The 21,923-nt window shown below is 35.7% G+C and overlaps 1 protein-coding gene across 1 annotated transcript; it reads right to left on the bottom strand.

Moving 5' to 3' along the window:
• Positions 1-1,524: 1,524 nt before the first annotated feature.
• On the bottom strand, positions 1,525-20,468 carry LOC129741186 (uncharacterized). The gene is made up of 3 exons (XM_055732897.1): positions 19,806-20,468; positions 2,768-2,874; positions 1,525-2,698 (listed from the first exon to the last, which is right to left on the bottom strand). Exons 1-3 carry the CDS (start codon positions 19,864-19,866, stop codon positions 1,580-1,582), a joined length of 1,287 nt encoding a protein of 428 aa, XP_055588872.1. The 5' UTR covers positions 19,867-20,468; the 3' UTR covers positions 1,525-1,579.
• Positions 20,469-21,923: the final 1,455 nt, after the last annotated feature.

Here is a 21,923-nt window from a genome sequence, read left to right as displayed (position 1 = left end):
TTTCTTAGAGAATAATTCATTCTTTGTTCTAATCAAATAAGCTAAGTTCAGCAGTTTTTTTGAGCAAATTTAAAGATTTCATTTTGTTACTAAAGGATTCCTTATATAAACATAGCTTACCATTTCATAGATTTTAAAGATGTATGTATTTTCAAAAGTTTCTTTTTTATACGAAAAACTGTTAACGTAAAGAACTTAATTTCTTTTTCTTTATTTTAAGAGACTTTCAGCCTAAAAACTTAAAATTGAATAATCAAATAGTTAAGAAAATACTTTTCAATTTGTATAATTCATGCATTGTTTGAGCAAAAATATCATAGTAAAAAATTGGTCACCAAACCCCCCCTTCTCCTCTCGTGAAGCGGTTCTTTCTACGGCCCTGCCTTAGGAAAGGCTCGAGCATCGTCTCCAGTAGCGACGCGACATTCGTGGGTGATCTCATGTGGCAACTGGATTGTACAGTTTTCATTTTAGAACACAATTTACAAACTTATTTTAGGTTTCCAAATAATATTAAAGTTTTTATTGTTTTAACAATAACACTAAGTCCATGATTGTCAAACTTTTTTAATCTACCCCCTTTCCTAAAGTTTCCAAGCTCAACATCTTTGTGAAGGAATTCTGAGAAAATATTTTTCAAAAGCACTCCGAAGGGTAGAATAGAAGGAATATTAATGACTTTTTCAACCGCGCTTTTACTCACAGAATTACAAAGCTTCTCAACTTTTCGGGAATCTTCTAGGACATGTGAGACTTCTACCCATGTTGCAGTAAGCAGATCAAATTGCCAAATATTTAATTTATTATCAATTAAACGTATATTAAATCTGAATATGAAATTTGAATCAGAAAATTGAATTGAATTTAGAACCCGAATCTAAATCTGAAATATGAAGCAGAAAACTGAATCTAAAATTTGATTCTAAAATCTGAATTTGAAATCAGAATCTAAAATCTGGAATCTAAATCTGAAATCACAAATCTGAATTTGAAATTTGAATCTGAAATCTGAGTCTGAAATCTAAAATCTGAAATCTGATTCTGAAGTCTGAATTTCAAATCTGAATCTGAAATTTTTAAATCTCGATTTATTCTACTCAAAGCGCTCTAGCATTGATCTTTCCACCTATCAATGCTTTCATTTCTGTCTAATAATTTTACTTTGAATTTCATATCTTACTGAAACGCCAAAACATAAATAAGAATGTATGCCAGGGGCGATAAAAAAAAATAAAATTAAATTAAATGTGAATCCGAAATCTTAGTTCTGAATCTGACAATCTGGAATCGGATAAACATCTAGAATAAATATCAGATACCACCTATCTTTTATTTTCCAAGTATTTATAAACTTGAAACAAACAAAAAAAAATCGAAATTTTACTTTTAGTTAAGCCTTCAAGGTTCCAATTTGAGTGTTATAAATCGTCTGAGTTGTATCTTACGGGCTTTTCTCATCTTCTACTCACATTAGTTAATGTTCAAGTCAAAAGGCTGTCATCGAAAAGATAGCTCCAATGTGGGTACTCTAAATTATAATTTACTCTCTAAACCTATCACGTCTACTCTCTGCTCAAAGTCATCCATACGAAAGAGTGTATCCCATGCTTTCCATCAGCGTTTCCTTGATCGCCGGCTGCAGTGCCTTCTGCATGTAGGTCGTGAGCAGCCCTCGGACACCTTTGGAGAAAAGGCCATCGATCTCGTTGGCGTAGGCATCGTCCAGGGCCTCGTTGGTTTCAACCGTTTGCCATCCGGCGCCATTGCCCGCATAGGCGTTGTAGGCAAAAGGAATTCTGTCAGTGCCACCGTAGCCACCACCACCATGTGGTCCACTTCCAGAGCCAGTTCCGGTCCCAGTAGCCGGGCCACTTCCGAACAACGTTCGGCTATTGGTGTCAGCTGGCCCATCGTAATCTCCAGCCACATCCACGAAAGTTGACGGCGACATAAACAACGAATCATCGTCGTTGAGTTTGAAGATGTCATCGGATGTATAATCGTTGATCAGATCGTCATCGTTGTCGTCGTCTACGAAGCGAAGAGATCGTTTGTGTTCCATGTTTCGTTGATATTCGTTGGCATAGTCGCGATTGTAGAATCCATCGTAACCGGCAGTTGGTTGACGGTTCAGGAAGTGGCGACGTTTTGAATTGATTCGATACTTGATCCCAGTTGGACCTTCGCAGCTGTGAGCGAATACCGAAATGAACCCTGGCTCGGAGAAGTGCGAATCGGTTCTAACATTGGCTTGCCGACTTCTTTCACCGAATCCCGTTCGCAGAAGAGGAATCGTTCGAAATTCTATCCCAGCATGTCTCAGTCGCAGGATCATATCACAGCGACCTCCCGATGGATGCATGATCACGCGTCCACTGATCTGCAGATCCGGGAAGCCCAACTTCGTATCCAAGGTACGATTGTGTTCAACGTATTGACACCGATCAACCATGACCCAGTGATGGTTGTGCGGTATCCGCACCTTCAAATTGGTCACCTCAACCTGTGACGTAGCTGTCAATCCCGAGGGTGGGAAGAATGCATTGGAGGCAGCAGTGCTAGAAGGTTTCGGAGACCCTTTGTACTTCTGTTTGTACTCGGACACAATCTGTTGGATGTCATCTTCGTAGTTGTTGTACGGGGACCTGTTGAACAGGGCCTGTTTTTGTGGTGCGCTATCGGAAAAATCTATCAAAGTCTGCAAACGGACAAAAAGTTAAAAAAGTTTAACATTGATCAAGAAAAAAAAAATCTCGAAAAATCCTACACCAAATCCCGATCGTTGCTGGCTCCGTCTCAGAGTGGTGTCCAGGGCAGATTCCAATCTAGCTGCACATTTCTGTTGGTAGATGTTGCGAATGTTACGAATTCGCGCTAGGGAAGGGAAAGGTTTTTAAAAAGTTCAAAATTTAATTTAAAGCTCGAAAGAGCTGACCCTTATTTTATTTACACTTAGGCCTAAGCTTAGAAAAAAAGTGAGAACGCCTGATCCTGCTCTTTATGCCTCAAGAACTACCGAACCGTTGATAACAAACTTTACACCACTGACTCACTTGAAGTTTCAAGATTTTTCAATCTTAAGAAACTTTTTTGTTAAATGCATATTTTTGTTGAATTATTTTGTTTACTTTGAAATAATTTTGTGGCCCACTAACATGGTGTACAAAAATTGGTAATGATTTTTCAAATGATTCAAAGTTTTTTTAATAACATCAAATGTACTCTTCACGTGAAAAAATTGTAGGCTGTTAACTTGGATGTGATTACTAAACATTCTAAGAGCAAGTTCACTCGTGTTGGGAAAAAGTGGTAGAAATTTTGACACTTGTAGCACATTTTGAAAACTTTGCCATTTAAAAAGTTTTTTTTACAACACGAATTCTATTTTCGCATGCTGTGATGCAAAACTTGCTGGATTTCTATCACCTACGGCTGAAATGAAAAACAGTGTTGTAAAAAAAATTCAACTCTCGCTCAAAGATCTTGAAAACATTTCTGCATGGTAAAATTTTCAAAATGAACTACAAGCGTTAAAATTTCTACCACTTTTCCCAACACGAATGCACTTGCTCTAAGGGGTAGAGAGAAAACGCAACCAGCCAGTTAATTTCGTAGCCTAGTGTAGTTAGTTTTTGTTTTAGAATCAAAACAAATTGACAGATGTTAAATTATTAAATTTATTATGGTTTGTTTGACTAATTTTCATAAAATTCGTCATACAAGTAAGTTGGTCTAAACACAATTGTAAACTTTGAAACCAAGACAAAAAAATAGCCAAAACCGAATTTTTAGAAAAATTTAATTTTTTCAAGATAAAAATTACCCGTAAATATTTCGAAAAACTGAGAGCACCCTTGCATAAGAGTAAAGATTCGTGAAGTATTGGTAAGGTCTCATGATTGATTTTCAAAAGCCGACCTTATACTTTTTGTTGATTGGCCTGTAAAACTGACCTTTGCTAAATTTCAGCTCAATCGGACTTAATTTAGAGGAGCTTCAAAACGCTCGAAGTTTCAATTTTTTTAACATTTAAAACTTGAATTTTGTTGCCAATCACTCAAAACTGCATAAAACTTCGAGATCTAAAAAAAGCCGAAAATCGACTTTTTATGTTTTTTTTTCGAAAATTGGGTAGATTGACATGCACAATAAATCACTAATCGTTCTAAACCTCATATAACCCATTTGAATGTTAATGTGCCAATAAATAGTAAAAATACACAAAGTTAGGAACAACAATAAAAAAGTTATAAAAATTACGAAATGACAAAAAATATCATTGTTGTATTTTTTTTCAATTTTGACATTTTTATCAATCTAGTAATCTTTAATAATTTTGGTAAATTATATTATTTTTATCAATTTAGTTACTGTTTGTCTTTTTGTCTGTTTTGTTAACTTTTTTTTTCATTTTTGTCAATTATGTCATTTTTGCCATTGATGCCACATTTTTCCCAAGTAGCACACAAATTTCAGATTGGTTTTATAATTTTTATACCCTAGTTTATATGCGATGTATAATATCTTATAATGGTTTAAAACGCATTTCATGAAAACCTTTTTACAACTAGTCTCCAGGACATCTACACGCGTATAATATTTCCAACTTATACACCCATAGAAGAGGTTGCAAAAATCCAATGCCTATTTAGCAAATCTCTGTGCCGATAATGAGCTGAAATGTGCACTGTGCCGAAGATGATATGTTTGAAAAACCGTAACTGGCATAAGGACTCGGCTCCCAACCAATAAGATGCATGACCACTACATTGAAGCGAAACAAGAAAAACATTTTATGGGATTTCCTTCCTATTGGATAATCCATCCCAGAAACAAGAAAATAAAAATATAATATACAGCACCCGTAGGGAGAGTCGAACTCAATTCACCATCTATATCGTCTTGCCAGTCCGACATCTTAACCAGTGTACTATTTGAGCTTCATACAGGACGAGGGATATTTGTCATAGGCTTTCTGCCGCCGAACAATCACAAAAAAAACGCACGACGGTGGCTTCCCGGCGTTTGGCCGCCTTTCAAGGTAGTCCTTTGTCTTGCGATGGAAACGGGAAAGGGAACGGGAGTGAAGGCAAAGGGAAACCCATTGAATGAGAACTGTGCTTTGCTTACTGCCTGCTATTACATACACACGCTACATATTGCTGATCCACTCTTTTTTTCTATTTCTGCGATAGCTGATTTGGGCTCCCGTAGGGTACCACTGTAAAAAAAATTACAGTATTCAAGAAAAAAATGAGCATTGTTCTACATAAGGATTATTTATCGACTGAAATTAAATCGGATGAACAAGCGGAAAACATTTAAAGATGATTTAATAAAAAGTTTTCAAACAAACATGTATACCAAATATTATTATCGGATTATCTATTGTTTATAAAACAAAAAATTGTGTTTGCCTTGAGCTTGGTCAATCAGCGGTCGAAATCACGGAAAAATGAATAATAAAAATAAACTGTTTGCGATGGGGTCAATCAGCGGACAAATTCACGAAAAAAAAAGAAAACGCTGTAGTTGTTTAAATAAGTTTAGAGTTCGACGACACGGTAGCGATCATTCATTGAATGTTGGATTTCGTGCTATGTTTTGCAGTCGGAGTTATCCGTATAAAGTTTAACTGAAAAGCGGTTAGCGTGTAGAAAACCGACAGATTTTATACTGATTTGACAGATCGCACAAGTTTCGCAGTTATGAGTGCGCAGTCCAATTTTTTGCGATGCGAATGGTATTAGGGGGCATCCATAAATTACGTAACGCTCCTAGGGGGGGAAGGGAGTAAGCTCAAGCGTTACGAATTGTGACATAGGGGAAGGGGGGAGGTAAGCTCATCGTTACGTAACGATTTTTCCTTTATAGTTTCAGTTTACTAATTGCAGCTATTTTGATGTCATGTAATTTTCACAGAATGTTGAGCAAACCAAAATCAGCTTAAAATTTGTAAGCTTCAACATGATTGAAGCTGGTTTGTAACCGTTGGAAAACCGAATATTAGGTACATTTACAGAAAAGAACTCAAATCAACCTCAAAACGGAAATTTTTTTTTCTCAATTGATTGAAAAAATGCAATTTTGATTATTCCGAATAATATTACTAAGGGGAGTATATTTTACTTAACAAGTTATGCTTCATGAACTAATTAAGTTATCAAGATAGATCATCAGTTAACAAGCACAGAGCAACACGTAATAATGCAATCAATTTATTTTATCAGAGAGTTATCATCAATGAGTTCTAAGAAGCGATTTGGATAGATATTAATTCCATTTTAAAGAACGTTAAAAAATTTTATGTTTAAATCTATTTTAACTCTTCGAAAATCAGTATTTTAAAACATTAGAAGATGGGGGGGGGGGCTAGGTATCAGCGTTACGTAATTTTCATAGGGAGGTACGTCGAAGCGTTACGATTTGTGACATACGGGGGAGAGGGGGTCAGAAAAGTGCATTTTTTGCGTTACGTAATTTATGGATGCCGCCTTATTTCCTATAATAGATCATTATCCGTACACAACTCCTTTTTTTAACCTCTCATATACGATTTGTTACATTTTAACGACAACATAATTGAATTCGACCAGCATATAAAGTATCAAAGACGCATTTATCGCATCAAAAATCTTCGTCATGCCAAATTCGTTAATTCTCAGGCTATGGAAAAATTTGTTTTCAATAGTGTTCAATATTTTTTGTTTTGTCTGGGATTTTAACGCTCGTAATTAATTCAATCTCAATGAATACTAAGAATAATAATATTTCATTCCGATGACTTCATGTTTTGTCCTCTCTTGCAAAATAATGATTTGAAGATTGATTCAAGAATTTACTTCTTAACTTTTCAATGAAATTAGTGAGTAAGAGTGAATTTTTTAACTGTGTTTACTGCTCCGGCTAGCCTACCGCACGGAAGGCTACCGTCGCTCGATTAGAAATTTTCCCAGTAACCGCAATATACACAGCTGCTAAAGCCGGGCAGCTTTGCCGGTAAATTGAAGGAATGTTTTTTTTGTTGCTTTTACTGCATACACACGCACAGCTTGGCCGTGGTTGTTTGCCGGTGAATTGAAGGGATTGAATTAGAAGGATGTTTTTGTTGTTGCTTTTGCTACATTCACACGCACAGTGCTCGGTTCGCTGGCTGCCTGGTGTTGGCCGGTATTTGTTTCCATCCTTCTTCGTCTTATGATGCGATAGGGAGGGACGTGAAATCGTTTTTATTTTGTTTCTTTCAGACATACGCAATTCGGTTGACTTGGGAGGTTAATGCCGTTGGGAGCAAATCAAATCAGCACCGGTCGCGTTATCTTCTTGTACCAATGATGCTATGTAATTGACTACACGCCATTGGCACAGAGGCTGAATTTTGGGTGTATAACCATATTAAACTTTTCAAATTTGATTTTTATTTGGTACTTCGAGTATTCTATAAAACATTCATATACTTGAAAAGATCAACGATTTGATATTATCCTAGAAAACCATCCTTTGAAACTTTTTTGATATATAAAAGCCCTTTCAAGCCGATTTGTAGTATTTGTGTTCTTATACGATCATTACAAGTCGCTTAGGTTTTAAAACAGGCAAATAAATAACTTGTCGTGGCGTCTATAAGCCGTTTATAAAGAACAAAAACTTCTATAGACTGAATGGGTTTTATAAAAGTATGTCGTCACGTAATCGATCAAAATATCAACAATAGAAAGTTTTCGATGGAAAATTTGCAATAATCCATATTTGTGCATCTTTTGGGAGCAACAAAGAAGGAAATTCAGCTTTGCAATCATCAGGGACGGCTTGCTGCATAATTTATTACCTTATGAAAGTGCGTTGTGTTGGAAATCTCAAGTGAAACTATTTTGTTTGTTCTGTACCGCAGAAAATTTTTAATTTTTGACAATCGGAAAATGAGCCGCAAAAGTGAAATGTGTGGTGTAAGAAAAATAAATGTAACATTGTGACAAAATTTTCAAGTCAATAAATAGATGATGTAAAAAAAATCATTCAATTTATTATCCGTTCCTTCTTCCGCCTACATGATTCCAATAAGAAAGGTTTTATAAGGTCAACGGAATGTTCCTTTGAGAATATTTTCCAAATTCTAAGTCCCCTTCCAACCTTTTTGTATTTATAAGATCTTTTAAAATGCTCCAAAGAAACTTTTCAAGCCTATAGCAGGTTTGTAGGAAAGATTACAAGAATGCTATATAACTTTGTCAGTTTATAGAATGCCGTTCAAAGTTCCTTTTAGAATTCCACATACTTTTATAAATCCTAAAAGTTATTTAAAAGTGTATTTGTCCAATAAACTTTTTTCAGAAAACAAAATCGTTTTTTAAGCGTTTATTAAGGACTCTTATAATTTTCATATTCCGGCGCCATTAGTAAGACAAATAATGGTGAATTTATAAATGATAATTTTCTATTTTAGATAGTTATCCTCATTCTATTCATGTTTTATTAATGGATTTGCATCCTTATGGTTGGTATAAAGTTGAAAAAAAAAATTTCTCAACTACGAAAAAATTCAATATTTGGGAAAAAAAATCGATTTATTTCATCGGATTTTTATTGTTAAAAAGAACGATTTATTGTGGGCCCATTATTTATTTCAAATTATCTCATACATATTTGCTATAAATTTTAAGGCGCATGCTAATTTTCAGTAGGTATCGAACATTCAGGGCGAGAAAATAATATTAGATTTCTTAACAGAGTAGTGATGTGCTTTTGTTTTCTTTTTTTAGTTATGATTCGTATGTGATTTTTTATTGTTTTAATCATTATTATTGAAACCCCCATTCCGGAGCAGAAATATTTGTAGATGAAAATAATATAGTGAATAAGTTTCATAAGGGAAATTAATAAAGAACTTCAAAAGTTGATTTGACTTGCCAAGGGTTTATAATTTGCTCTACAAAACATACTGCAGAAGGGCCTTTTTGTGCTTCTAACAGTCGTATTGGTGTTTTATAGATTCTTATATAACCGAACGCAGATTTATAACTCCAGTTTACAGTTGGAATGAAGTGCTTTAAAAAACCTAAATTGTTACTTGGGTTATCATATGTGTGACTTGTTTCACTTGTCTCGTTTTTGTTTGTTGTTTGTTTAGTTTATTTTTAAAAAGACTTTACATTTCGAATTTATTCACCTCTTTTGCATAAGAAAGATAATTACATTAAAAGATTTGGTAATACTAATGTACATCAAATTTGACTCAGTAAGTCTGTTGCTCTTAAAAATTCTAGTAATTTTTCTTCGGTTTCCTTGTCGTTGGCCAGGATATTTCGTATTCCGTTTGACTCACAGAACGCTTATTTTCATAAGCAGGGCAGTTTCTAAGGATGCGACTACGAGAATAGGGTAAGAACTCATAAAGTTCATCCGACTTGACATTCCTCACCTAAACCGACTACTGGAATAGAGTGACTTGGGTGACTCGACTATCATCACGTCACGTGCGGCGCAGAATAAGGGCCTTAGTTAATCCCTATGCTTTTCTTTATACTTTTTGAACTGCGCACCGTTCTCCGGGCCAGTCCAAAGGGGAGGACTAGTGGGAAAATCTACATGCCCTATAATGAGATTCAAATTCTATTGTTTCAAAGTTCTCTCATGGCTGCTGTGCTTAGTTCGTCTTGGTCAAATCCAACCAAATATTTATCAAAAAGTTCAATAAAGGTTTAAAACATGGGTGGCCAAACCATGGCCCGCGGGCCACATGTGGCCGCGACCAATTTTTTATGGCCCGCGAAGCTCTTTTTGGGGATGTTCTAAGAATTGATCGGTTTTTTTGGTCTGCGTATATCGTTTGGAAAAATATGTCTCAATCTACTCTAACAAAATTCAAAACAAAGATCTGGAAATCTATTTGAAGTGATATAAGCCAAAGGGCTAAAAGAGTATAAAAACTAATTTCGAGAAAACACGCTCTTAAATTATTGTGTTTGGACATTTTCCATACATTTTAAGAACATTCTAATTCTCTTTCGAACGCAAAAGTATCCCAATATAATTTAAAAAATCTAAATAATTCAACATGGAAAATCGTTTGGCATTATCTACTCAAAATCGATCATTTTTTCACTTATATCCCTTTGGCTCTGCGGGCCTCATATAATTGTAAAATATCGAAAGTATGCTTTATAAATTTTTACAAAATCAAAAATACAAAATACAAATACAAAAATTAAACCAAATCTAAAAATATGTTTATTGGCATCTTGCTCTGTATTTATGAACATCAATAATGAAAAACCAGACAGAATTTACAGTTGGGTGACTTGAACCGGTTTGGTACTGACAAATCTCTCAGAAAAACGACTTTTTTTTTAGCAAAATTTTGACCTGAAAAAGGTGCAATGATTATTCAATGATGTTCATAGAATGCTTTCCAAATTCACTTGTCAAATCGAGATATTGAAAAATTTGAAAAGAGTTGGATTCAGTTGAGGTTGAGGTCCGTACTTTGAAAAATCAATATTATAACTAGAGTTCTAGAAAAAAATATTCATTTGAATGCCAAAAGCGGAGCGGAGTTAAATTTGTAGAAATATTCAAGTAACATAAACGACTTAATAGGATGAATCTATACTAAAATTTCCAGATTTTTTCACGTATGTGAGCTGAAAAAATCCATACTAAATGTCCATCAAAAGTTATCAGCTGATTTAAAAATCGTATTTTAGGCTTCCACAAAACCTTTCATGATTATTTTTATAAAACTGGCTCAAAAATTCTCGTTTTGGATGCATAAAAAAATACAATACAATTTGATTTATTTTTGTTTTGTTCGATTTGTCAAAAACAAGTGAATGAATCCGAGTGTTTTTCAATGAAATCTGGGCATCCGAGCCGGACCGGACTTTTCCCTAATTTTGTATTAAATATCCGGCCAAACCCGGATAAAACCGGGTAATCTGGCAAGCTTAATCTTATTCGATGGGGATCTAGGCAAATGTTTTTACAGCTTTTTCAAAAATCTTTGAATTTTTTTTAACACTCCAGAACAATTTGTTTTTTTTATTTGGCCCGCCAGCCAATCTCATTTCAGAAATTTGGCCCGCCAATTGAAAATGTTGGCCACCCATGGTTTAAAATGTTAAACTCTAACATAACGTTAAGATATGTCCCAAAACTCGTACTATAAAGTTTCAATTCATACGCAGATATCGACATCGACTTGTAACCGATGTTCCAATTTCTAATGCTAGTTATTTCAATTACACATGGGATACTTGTAATTTCAATTATGTGCTTAATTTTTTGATGTTCGGAATTTTTGGCAAGACATTTTGTTATTTAAACAAAATAGAAGATGCAAGTTAAACTGGAGTTGACATATTAACCCTTTTAACACCGAACGACGATAAATCGTTCTTGCAATTTTTATACGTTATTTTGCTCATCACATGAGATCTATACTTCAAAAGTTTGATAAAAAAAAGTGTATTTATCTTTGCTATTCTCTACACACAACATGGTTTTTCGAATTTTGTGAATATTACTTTTACTCTCATTTTTATTAGATTTTTAGTAAACCTCTTCGAGTGCGGAGATTTGGTTAGGTATTAAAAAAGTTAAAGACCGCGAAGAATTTCAAACAGAAAAATATCATATTTCTATTAGGTATTTCTCGGTAACAACTGCAATGAAGTCTAAAATTTTATCATTTTTTAGTTTCGAGGTTAAATTTTTAGAACATGGTTTAAGTGTTAGTTTTTTCAGTTATCCTGGAGCATCGGATTCACCGAAATATATGCACTGAGCAGCTGAACCAAAATTTCCGATTTCTCGGAGGAATTCCCGACTTTTTCCCGATGGATTTCAAATCCCGACTTTTTTCCGCATTTCACGACTTTCCCGAATGAGTGGCAACCCTGATCTTTTTAGGCCCAATCATGATGAATCTAGTATGGTGGTCTCACTTTAGCAAAAAGTAGACGAGGCTCGGATGCGACGGCGGGGGTGAAACGCAGCCTAAATTTGACAGCTGGCTGTTAGTTTGGCTGCTGACTGGCTGGGATGTCAGGTGCCTTGATTTTTTGTAAAACACGGAGTTTCTCCAATCATCCAGATATTGCTCAGACAAAGATTTCGCCTTGATTTTTGCTAATATAATCCATTAAAGTGAAAAAATTCTTTCGGCTGAGTTACGGGCTGGTAAGCAAAGCTGAAAGACGTTGGACTAATAGACGAAGGTGCCAGCTTTATCGGTAGCGGTGAGTAACATTAATTATCCACTTACTTATAACAGATTTATGCTTATTCAACACTATTATCTTCCAAGAGCTCTCTGGAAGCAGCAGAAAGTCATCGAATCGGATGGTAACATGGCGAGGCATGACATTCCATCGTCCGAGAAGCGGCTGGCCAGCTGATGCTCCAGAAGATCCAATCGAATGATCCGGATCTGATGGGTATCATTTGGAAAAACGCGGCAACCGATCAGCTGAAAGGTGGTGGAGGGGGCGGCGTCAGCGGTGGCAGTGTCGTAGCGCATGATGTTGCCTCGACTGCCGCTTCGATGGTGAACACCCTGAGTTCGACCATCGATCGGATAAGCAACATCCGGTTTAGGATTTTGGTTGTTTGGTTCACCCTTAAAAGATCCTTTCTATTATCACGGTTAATCACAGCTATTTCGGAGCATCCGAAAAGTGCGGAGTGTATTGTTTATTTATTGTTTATTGTATAAAAATCAACGGATCAAATTAGGATCCTAATGGTAACTTAATTATAGGTTACATATATAAATTGACATAAATCTAAGTACATCTAAGTAAATCTTGACTTGTCCAATATTTTTCTACGGAAAACATTTCTGGGAACGCCGAAGTCAAAGTACTCCGAAAAACGGTTGAAGGTTTTTAGGATGCCTATAAGAGCGCTGTTAGCCCCATAATTATTCAGCCGAACGGGAACATAGAGTTGCAGATTCTGGTTTCTCAATCCTCGCGGTCGCACGTTGAGAGGAATAGCTTCCAGCAGCGAGGGGCAGTCAATCCTCGATGTAAGGAGATCCGCAACGACCAAAGCACGTGTAGCGTTTCTTCGGACTTGAAGCGTGTCTAAGTCTATCAGGCGGCAACGATTTTCATAATTGGGCAACCGAAAAGGATCTTGCCAGTTCAGGTGTCAAAGGGCATATCGCATGAAGCGCCGCTGGATAGCCTCGATTCGTTCAACTCCATTTTGGTAGAAAGGGCACCAGACAGCGGAGGCATACTCAAGAACGGAACGAACTATGCTGCAATATAAGCTTTTAAGGCAGTACACATCTTTAATTTCTTTAGCCACGCGAAACAAGAAACCAAGATTTCTGGAGGTTTTGTCTACAACGTAGTTCGTGTGAGTCTTAAACTCAAGCCGTTGATCGAGAATAATACCCAGATCATTGATTTGATCAACCCGGGAAATTATTTCATCCCCGAGAATGTACTCAGCATAAAGAGGGTGTCGCTTGCGAGAAAAGTTATGATCGAGCATTTACTGCGATTTAACGGTAGGCAGTTGTTGTCGCACCAGTCAGCAAAAATGTTGAACTGCCGTTGCAGAAAATCGATGTCGTCTCTACCATTGATGGTGTGATACAGTTTCAGATCATCGGCATAAGCGAGTTTTGGGCCATCGAGAAGCGACAGAACATCATTAAAATAGATGACAAAAATAATTGGTCCTAAATGGCTTCCTTGCGACACTCCGGAAGAGCCAAGAAACTGTCTCGAGAAGGATTCTCTAGTATGAACGGACAACTTTCGTCCCGTTAAGTAACTCCGAAACCACTCCAGTAATGGTCCACAGAAGCCCAAGCGACCTAGCTTTGCGAGAGCAATCTCGTGGTTCACTTTATCAAATACTTTTTTTTTTTTTTTTTTTTTTTCAGGAATTTACCACACTGTGGCATTCTTCCCTTCTTTATCAAATACAGCAGACAGATCTGTATAAATAGCATCGGTTTGGGTCTTCCTGGCATAGCTTTCTTGTACAAAAGATGTGAACGTCAGTAAATTTGTAATAGTTGATCGTTTAGGCATGAAACCGTGCTGATCGTTTGAAAAGTGGTGCTTGCAGAATGAAAAAATGGGATCCAACACAACCAGCTCAAACAGTTTTGCAATAGCACACAGAGCTGAGATACCACGGTAATTGTTAATATCCTTCTTATCTCCCTTTTTGTAAACAGGAAACATACATGCTTCTTTCCACAAAGCGGGGAAGATTGCGCCGCCCAGCGATGCTTGAAATATACGCTGATAGGTGTTAACAGATGCGGCATAAACCGTTTCAAAAAAGTAGCTGGTATCCCATCCGGGCCCTTAGAAGTAGAGTTTTTGAGTTCGGCGGTTGCTTTTAAGATAGCTGCATCGTCGACGAGAATACCATTTAGAGAAAAGCCTAGAGGTGAGACATTACTCACAGCCCTGGTCAGTTGTTCTGCCGAGATGGACCCGCTTGTGAACATGCTCGAAAATTTTTCAGCGAACAGATTACAGATTCCAGGGTCAGTGCTAGCAATATCGCCGTCCAGGTACATGTGGGACGGGAGTCCGGATTCTTTTCGCTGGTTTTTGACATACTTCCAGAACGACTTCGGTCTACTATTGAAATTTCGCTATAACCGTTTGAGATAAGTTAGGTAGCAACGTTTGCTGGCTTTCTTATAAGCAGAGTTCAGTTTGCGGTATTCTCTTTTCGTGATGAGGCACTTGTGCTTATGGTGTTTCGGAGAGCGCACTTTTTAGCAGTTTTCTGTCGCCGCAGTTCTTTAGTAACCCAGGAAGTTCGTAGATCACCATCGACGCTGCGTTTAGGCACATGGCGATCGATAGTGTAGCATACCAAGTTTGGCATTCGTCGGGTGCGGACGCGTTTTTTTTCCTTCAAGGTTTTGCTCTGTGTACCAAATTGTGTGGGTTGTTTTATTCTTTTGTACCGAGTTGTGTAGGTTGTTTCAAAGTCAATCCAGTGAATTGTGGAGGATAAAGTGTGATTTCCGAAAGATAAAAGGATTTTTTAAACAGTTTCCGAAGTTTTCCCCGAAATAGTGAAAGTACGAGATAGTTGATTCGCGCTTTTTTCTCTAGAGAGAAAGAGAGGAAGAGTGCAAAAAAAATCCTTCGGTTATCTTGCGCGAGAACGTGTGTGTGCCGCAATATATATTCGATGTTTTTTTTTTTCAAATTTGCATGGCCTACTTGGTTTCGCATGCGATGTTCTTGTGTGAAAGGGGGTGGGGTGTGAGAAACGCCCTTCCGAAAATGATATTGATATTAGTTGTTAAGTGGTGTCAAAAAATTTGTTGGAAGTGCGTGTGATGATGAAAGAGAGTAATTTATAGATGATTTGGCTGATCCCCCATCTGGACGGCGTGACCAATGTTCGCTTGGAGAAATGAAAAAAGCTGAATCCCGGTGAGCCAGTTCCAATCGTTTAATTTACCTTTCTGCAGTTCTCTATTTTCTTTCTACTTCTATCTTTGTTTTCTCATTGTTGTACGAATTAAAAAAAGATGTGCAAGATACAGAAAACTATTGCAGCTGTAAATTTTGTGCTGTTAGATCATGAATCATGAAATGATTAGGATGGTTCACAAATTCGATTGGATTGGTCATCTGTTTTGAAATAACCATTTTTTTTTAACTGTAATCTTGATAGAAATGCTAACTACAAAAGTTTAATGTATCTCTTGATTCATATAGAAAGATTAAATTGTTTGGTTTTTAAAATGAAAAGGTTTTTTTTTTAGATTCACTCTAGATTTTTGAATAGTTGATATCTCTGATTGATGATAACTTATCCCAGTCTAATTATGTATTATGATTTTTATTAAATATTTTTATTAAATCGCTTTTAGCTGAGCTTTTAGATATTTCTTTAAAATACCAATATACTTTTTTCATATACTTTCCTATTTTTCCTTAAATTCTTATTTCTTTAATCCTGTTCATGCTGCAATTGTTTTAAGAAGGTTTATTTTTTAAATTTTTTGTCATTTTTAATGGGGATGAGGGAGGGCCATCCGGACACCATATCAAAGCGATGTGGAAGGTAGAGTGCACTGGGCAGTTACCTTCTTAACATGTCGTTGAGAAATGGCGGGTTCGTCTATACACATCCTGTGGAACATTCCGCATCAAAATGGCTGAATTTCTTATCTTTTAGCAATTGATTGTTCTTTCGGTGGAGACAAATTTTCCCTACCCCCATTGAATCGTACTAGTTACTTTACTTGTACCTTCACTCCCTTGGAATAGTTCACTCAAAGGCAGTTTATAGTTAAAAAATAGGTCATTCGGATCAAATTTTGATGTACGATAGTTCGCTGCAAACGGGCTGTGCCACGCTACATAGGATGGAAGATTACATCACATCATACATCATGGCGATCGATAGTGTAGCTAAGAATATTCGAAAATTTTTCGGCAGCTGCGTTAGGATCAGAGAAATCTAGTTCATCTGCTCAATTAATAGAATTCAGAACGAGGGAGATAGCTACAAAGACGGCATTCTTGAAATCATGATAGAAGGATCTTGTTTTCTCTGCGGGAGCAAATATCATGGCAACATCGAGTGAGATCACTAAGGCGGGGTGATGTGAGACAAGCTTAACAAGGGGAGTAATTTAAGGTACAAAAAAGTGTTTCGAATAAAATGAATTCATTGAATTCTCAAATCATTTCTTTATTTTCGGAAATCTAGTTTAAATAAAATTTAATAAACTAAAATCCTATTTGGTTTTAAATCTTTTGATCTGTGGTCTACGACATGCACGGGCATACATAGTATTTTTGCCAAATTTTTCTGATTTTGTATCTCAAACACCTGGCATCCCTGACTCCCCTTTTTCGTAAACACTTCAGCCAGCTGTCAAAACTTTTTTCAATATGGCTGAACGTGCGATTTGGCATGTGGCCCAATACCAAATCGTATTTGAGAAAACATGTGAAACCTTCAGATTCTATCGAAAACTTTGCAAAAGACTGGAAAAAGTGGTCGAAATTATCGCAATTCAGTCTGTGCTGAAGCTAATGTTCAGTCTTCGATAAAAAATTTGATCACTGGCCTTCGGGATGGGATGAATCATCCAATTCTAAATCCCTGAAAAAAAAATCGCTGGCCTATATGGATTGATTTTTATTGGAAATTTTTCTAATACGTTTTGAAGCCAAAAACCACAGCTTCATTTAGTAGAAAAAAGAATTTGTTTATATCCAATGTGGTTGTTTTGAAAAGCCAACAAAAATAGTCGCATCTGAGTGAATTCACGTCACGAAAAAAGTGAACTTTTTAGTTCTACGAGAAAACTTTGACATTTTCTGATCTTCTTTGAAAATGATAAGACTATTCTAAAACACTAAATTTTTCAGAAATCGGTTGGAATCTAGCTGAGCTGAGTCAGCGCGAATGAGTGAATTCACGTCACAAAATTTGTTTGTTTGTGAGATTTCATAAGGGTAATATGCTCTGAAAGCTGTTTTGACCCTCCAGATGGTCGGATTTTTACAAATCGAACGTAATTTAGTTAATTTTTTAGAAAGTTCGTTATTTTAAAATGAAAACACAAAAAGCTTGAAAAAAAAAATAAATTTTTTTTTGGATGAAGACTGTGAGGAACAATAGTTATTTTAACGTATGATCCCTCAATATGTTGCTATTCAAGTGCCAATCAAAATAAGCAAAAAATTAGGTGAAGATACTGAAAATTTATGATTGTTAAAGTCGGAAATATCGTTTTTAAAAGTGCACATAAAATTTGAAGGCTCTTAAGAATGTTACTTTGATTTATCGGCCTAGCGGTGAAAAGTGATGTCCTTTTTAGTAGGGACATCTAAAGATTATGAAATTTTTATACAGATGGATAGAAGGTTAGAAGAAATGAAAGATGGTGAAAATGAGCGGGTAGAATTTGTCTAGAAGCATTACCATCACATACCAAATTTTTGTTCCTCACGAGCCTACTACTATGAAGTAGGCTCGTGAGGAACAAAAATTTGGTATGTGATGGTAATGCTTCTAGACAAATTCTACCCGCTCATTTTCACCATCTTTCATTTCTTCTAACCTTCTATCCATCTGTATAAAAATTTCATAATCTTTAGATGTCCCTACTAAAAAAGGACATCACTTTTCACCGCTAGGCCGATAAATCAAAGTAACAAACAAAAATTACGGTGGTTAATCTCTTCATAAAGCTCTTAAGAATCTTCAGAGTAACTTGATATTTCTTGACGTGAATTCAGTCAACTACCCTGTTCTGTTGAAACTGAGTGAATTCACGTCACAACTTCAAATAAGCTCGCTGTTGTTTATTCGAAAAGCTACGCACATCAAATTTTGGGTAATTGTTTTTTCTATAACTCATTTGAAGACACCGATATTCTATTTCCACAGACAGAACAGGCAATCAAAGTTGTATGTAGGTACTGAAGTCACAAATTGTCAATTCTAGCGTGAATTCACGTCACAAATGTTATCGATCACAAAAAAAAACAACTTAAAGTTTGTATTGACCAATTTATATTTATTTTGAAGAAAATTCAATTCGCGACCGTTTGCTACAATTTTTTTCATTTTCAAGTAAATTGGTTGACTTCTAGAATAATAACAGTTCAGAAAAGTCCGGAAAAGCGATTTCACGTTACGGTTAAATGTGTCTATAAAGAATATAAAGGTGAAATAAGAATAATATTTGCTTCTAAATTGTGTTTATAGTGTTAATTTTAAAACGTGCTTAGACAAAATGAGACACCCTACAGTTGTTTTGAGTTCGATGCTGCTCACTCTCTGTCAACATTTTTTTATTTTATCATTCCCGGAATAAATCATCAAATAGGATGAAAATTCCAGGAAAAAAAGCTTGTTTCGCTTGAATGTTTGTATGTAGTGCTAACGCATCATTTTGCTCGAATTTATGTGACATTAGTCACGAAGCATTCATGTCATCTTTGGCGCAATGCACGTTCCAGCACATTTCCGGCATAAAAATAGCTCCAATCAGCATTGAAATTTTGCAAGCTTTTCTTTGGGTGCAGATATATCTTCTTGTTTTGTATCGCAATAAATCTTAACTTTTGAACACGATTTACTGAAAAATGGGCAGAAAATTTTATGACTTCACTGTGGAATAAGTCTACACAGGAAGCTTGCTAGATATTTAATACAAAATTTGGCAAAGCTTGTAACTGAAAAATGTTTAATTAGGTCATCGTCTTCCCTGCTTGTTATGATTGGAAGATAGAGCAATGAAAATTTCATGTGCTTTGATAGATTATATTTCACAGAATCTATTCACATAAAAACCATCAAATCTGATGTTCAGAGTTTGTCTTAGTACATCTTCGTACCTGAAAATTTGAAGCCTATTTCGTCACGTTCATCGTGGTGTAATTGGCTAATGCGTCGTTTTACTGAAGCGAGAATTTGCGGGTTCAAGTCCCGTCAGTGAGCCGTTGTGTCTTTTTCGAAAATTCATGATCTTTACGGCTTATGTTCTTTCTTTCTTAGATATCTTATGTTTCTCCTATAATATCCACCACCTTTGAAAATTTTGATAGAAGCTTTGAAAACATCACAAACTGTTTAGAATTCTGCGTTCATTTTTAAACTCTCAGATAAAATAAGCCTTTCTGTTTTTTTCTCTTAAACTTGTGTTTAGTTGCATTCAATTGCTTTCGGCTTATATACAATGCATTTTTCCGTCGAGTTGAGCTTTTTCGAGTAATTTAATTTATATTTCTGATCATAAATCACTGGCGATAACATTGCACAATTCCCTATATCAAGCTCACCTAAAACCAAATCAGCAGATACAATGTACAGTAAAAAGATCCAACATCGTCGAACGTTCATCTTTTACGCCTTGGCTTCATTAATCCAGGATATTAACCAAACATTTATTAACTGATACACAATGCTGCATCCAGTATGTATTTGTTGCCTGAGGGAAGGGTCACTTTCGGGGGCTAACATTTCACGGACCCAACAACATCATCTATTCACTGTCACTGGTATGATTTGCATAGACGGTGCTTCAATCGTATTCCGCCGATTTACATATTCTGCTACCGCACCGTTGTTGTTAGTTTAATATGTTCCAGGAAGCTGGCAAACAAACGCCACACAAACAACAAAGGTTCACGCGACCGGATCACGAAAATGCAGATTTATTTCGATTCCAAACACACGGCACTTCCTTTCCTGATCCCACACTAAGCAAATGCATCTGCAACGGAAAATTCGAAAAGAAAAACCCGAAAAAACAAAACGCAACCGACTCCACGCGTTGATCGGAACCAACTGAGCTGGCTGATTCAAAGAGCGAACCGGCTGGGTCCTCGGATGGATGGATGGCCGGGCCACAGCCAAATCTCGGAACGAAGGCAGGCTCCGGGAGAGACGGGCTGGCTGGCTGGCCTGGCATGCTGGCAAGTTCAGCCAGGCGAATGAGGCAAACGAACGAACACGCCAGGCCAGAGACGACCTTCCCTTCTTCTTTCTGGAACGCTGATCACCCACTGCTGTCGACCACAAACATGAATTTAATCAGTTCAACAGTGCGCAATAGAAATGGTAGTTCTTTTGGTCGTTTTGTCGTGCTTCTAGAGTTTGTTCCAATGAATGTTATCGGTTCGTGGGGTACATAAAGTAGTAACCGGTTGAAATAATGAAAATATGAAAAATAGGAAACAATATAAAAAAATTTCACAAAATTCAACATTGCACCACATTTATACGACTTCGAAAATACCATGCAAACCTTAGTGTTATTCTCATTTTTTTCATGATTTTAGATCCTTAACTTCAATAGAAGACCAAAATGGGAAAATTGGAAGAGGGGCAAGGTATCCCAAAAAAAAAATTTGAAAAAGGAAATGGAACCATATTTGGTATCAGCAGGTATTTGAGCATTTTTGTATTTTTTGTCTTATGAGTCTTATTTGTCTTTATTTTTTTGGTCATATTTGTTCCTTTCAGTCTTTTTTGTCTTTTTTGTCCTTTCTGTCTTTTTTGTCTTTTTGTCTTTTTTGTCTTATGAGTCTTATTTGTCTTTATTTTTTTGGTCATATTTGTTCCTTTCAGTCTTTTTTGTCTTTTTTGTCTTTTTTGTCCTTTCTGTCTTTTTGTCTTTTTTGTCTTTTTTGTCTTTTTTTGTCTTTTTTGTCTTTTTTGTCTTTTTTGTCTTTTTTGTCTTTTTTGTCTTTTTTGTCTTTTTTGTCTTTTTTGTCTTTTTTGTCTTTTTTGTCTTTTTTGTCTTTTTTGTCTTTTTTGTCTTTTTTGTCTTTTTTGTCTTTTTTATCTTTTTTGTCTTTTTGATCTTTTTTGTTTTTTTTGTCTTTTTTGTCTTTTTTGTCTTTTTTGTCTTTTTTGTCTTTTTTTGTCTTTTTTGTCTTTTTTGTCTTTTTTGTCTTTTTTGTCTTTTTTGTCTTTTTTGTCTTTTTTGTCTTTTTTGTCTTTTTTGTCTTTTTTGTCTTTTTTGTCTTTTTTGTCTTTTTTGTCTTTTTTGTCTTTTTTGTCTTTTTTGTCTTTTTTGTCTTTTTTGTCTTTTTTGTCTTTTTTGTCTTTTTTGTCTTTTTTGTCTTTTTTGTCTTTTTTGTCTTTTTTGTCTTTTTTGTCTTTTTTGTCTTTTTTGTCTTTTTTGTCTTTTTTGTCTTTTTTGTCTTTTTGGTCTTTTTGGTCTTTTTTGTCTTTTTTGTCTTTTTTGTCTTTTTTGTCTTTTTTGTCTTTTTTGTCTTTTTTGTCTTTTTTGTCTTTTTTGTCTTTTTTGTCTTTTTTGTCTTTTTTGTCTTTTTTGTCTTTTTTGTCTTTTTTGTCTTTTTTGTCTTTTTTGTCTTTTTTGTCCGTTTTGTCTTTTTTGTCTTTTTCGTCTTTTTAGTCTTTTTTGTCTTATTTGTCTCTTTTGTCTTTTT

This window comes from Uranotaenia lowii, chromosome 1 (genome assembly GCF_029784155.1).
Source record: "Uranotaenia lowii strain MFRU-FL chromosome 1, ASM2978415v1, whole genome shotgun sequence".
Lineage (NCBI taxonomy): Eukaryota > Metazoa > Arthropoda > Insecta > Diptera > Culicidae > Uranotaenia > Uranotaenia lowii.
The sequence above is the reverse complement of the archived record's forward strand: the minus strand, read 5'-3'. Positions and strand labels throughout refer to the sequence as shown.

Bases quoted from the DNA above. Each gene is read 5' to 3' on its own strand.
- LOC129741186 (XM_055732897.1), bottom strand. From the start codon at position 19,866: ATGAACGTTCGACGATGTTGGATCTTTTTACTGTACATTGTATCTGCT. The intron at 2,875-19,805 runs GTGAGCTTGATA...TCCCTTCCCTAG, and splicing joins ATCTGCTGATTTGGTTTTAG to CGCGAATTCGTAACATTCGC. The intron at 2,699-2,767 runs GTAGGATTTTTC...GTCCGTTTGCAG, and splicing joins AGCAACGATCGGGATTTGGT to ACTTTGATAGATTTTTCCGA.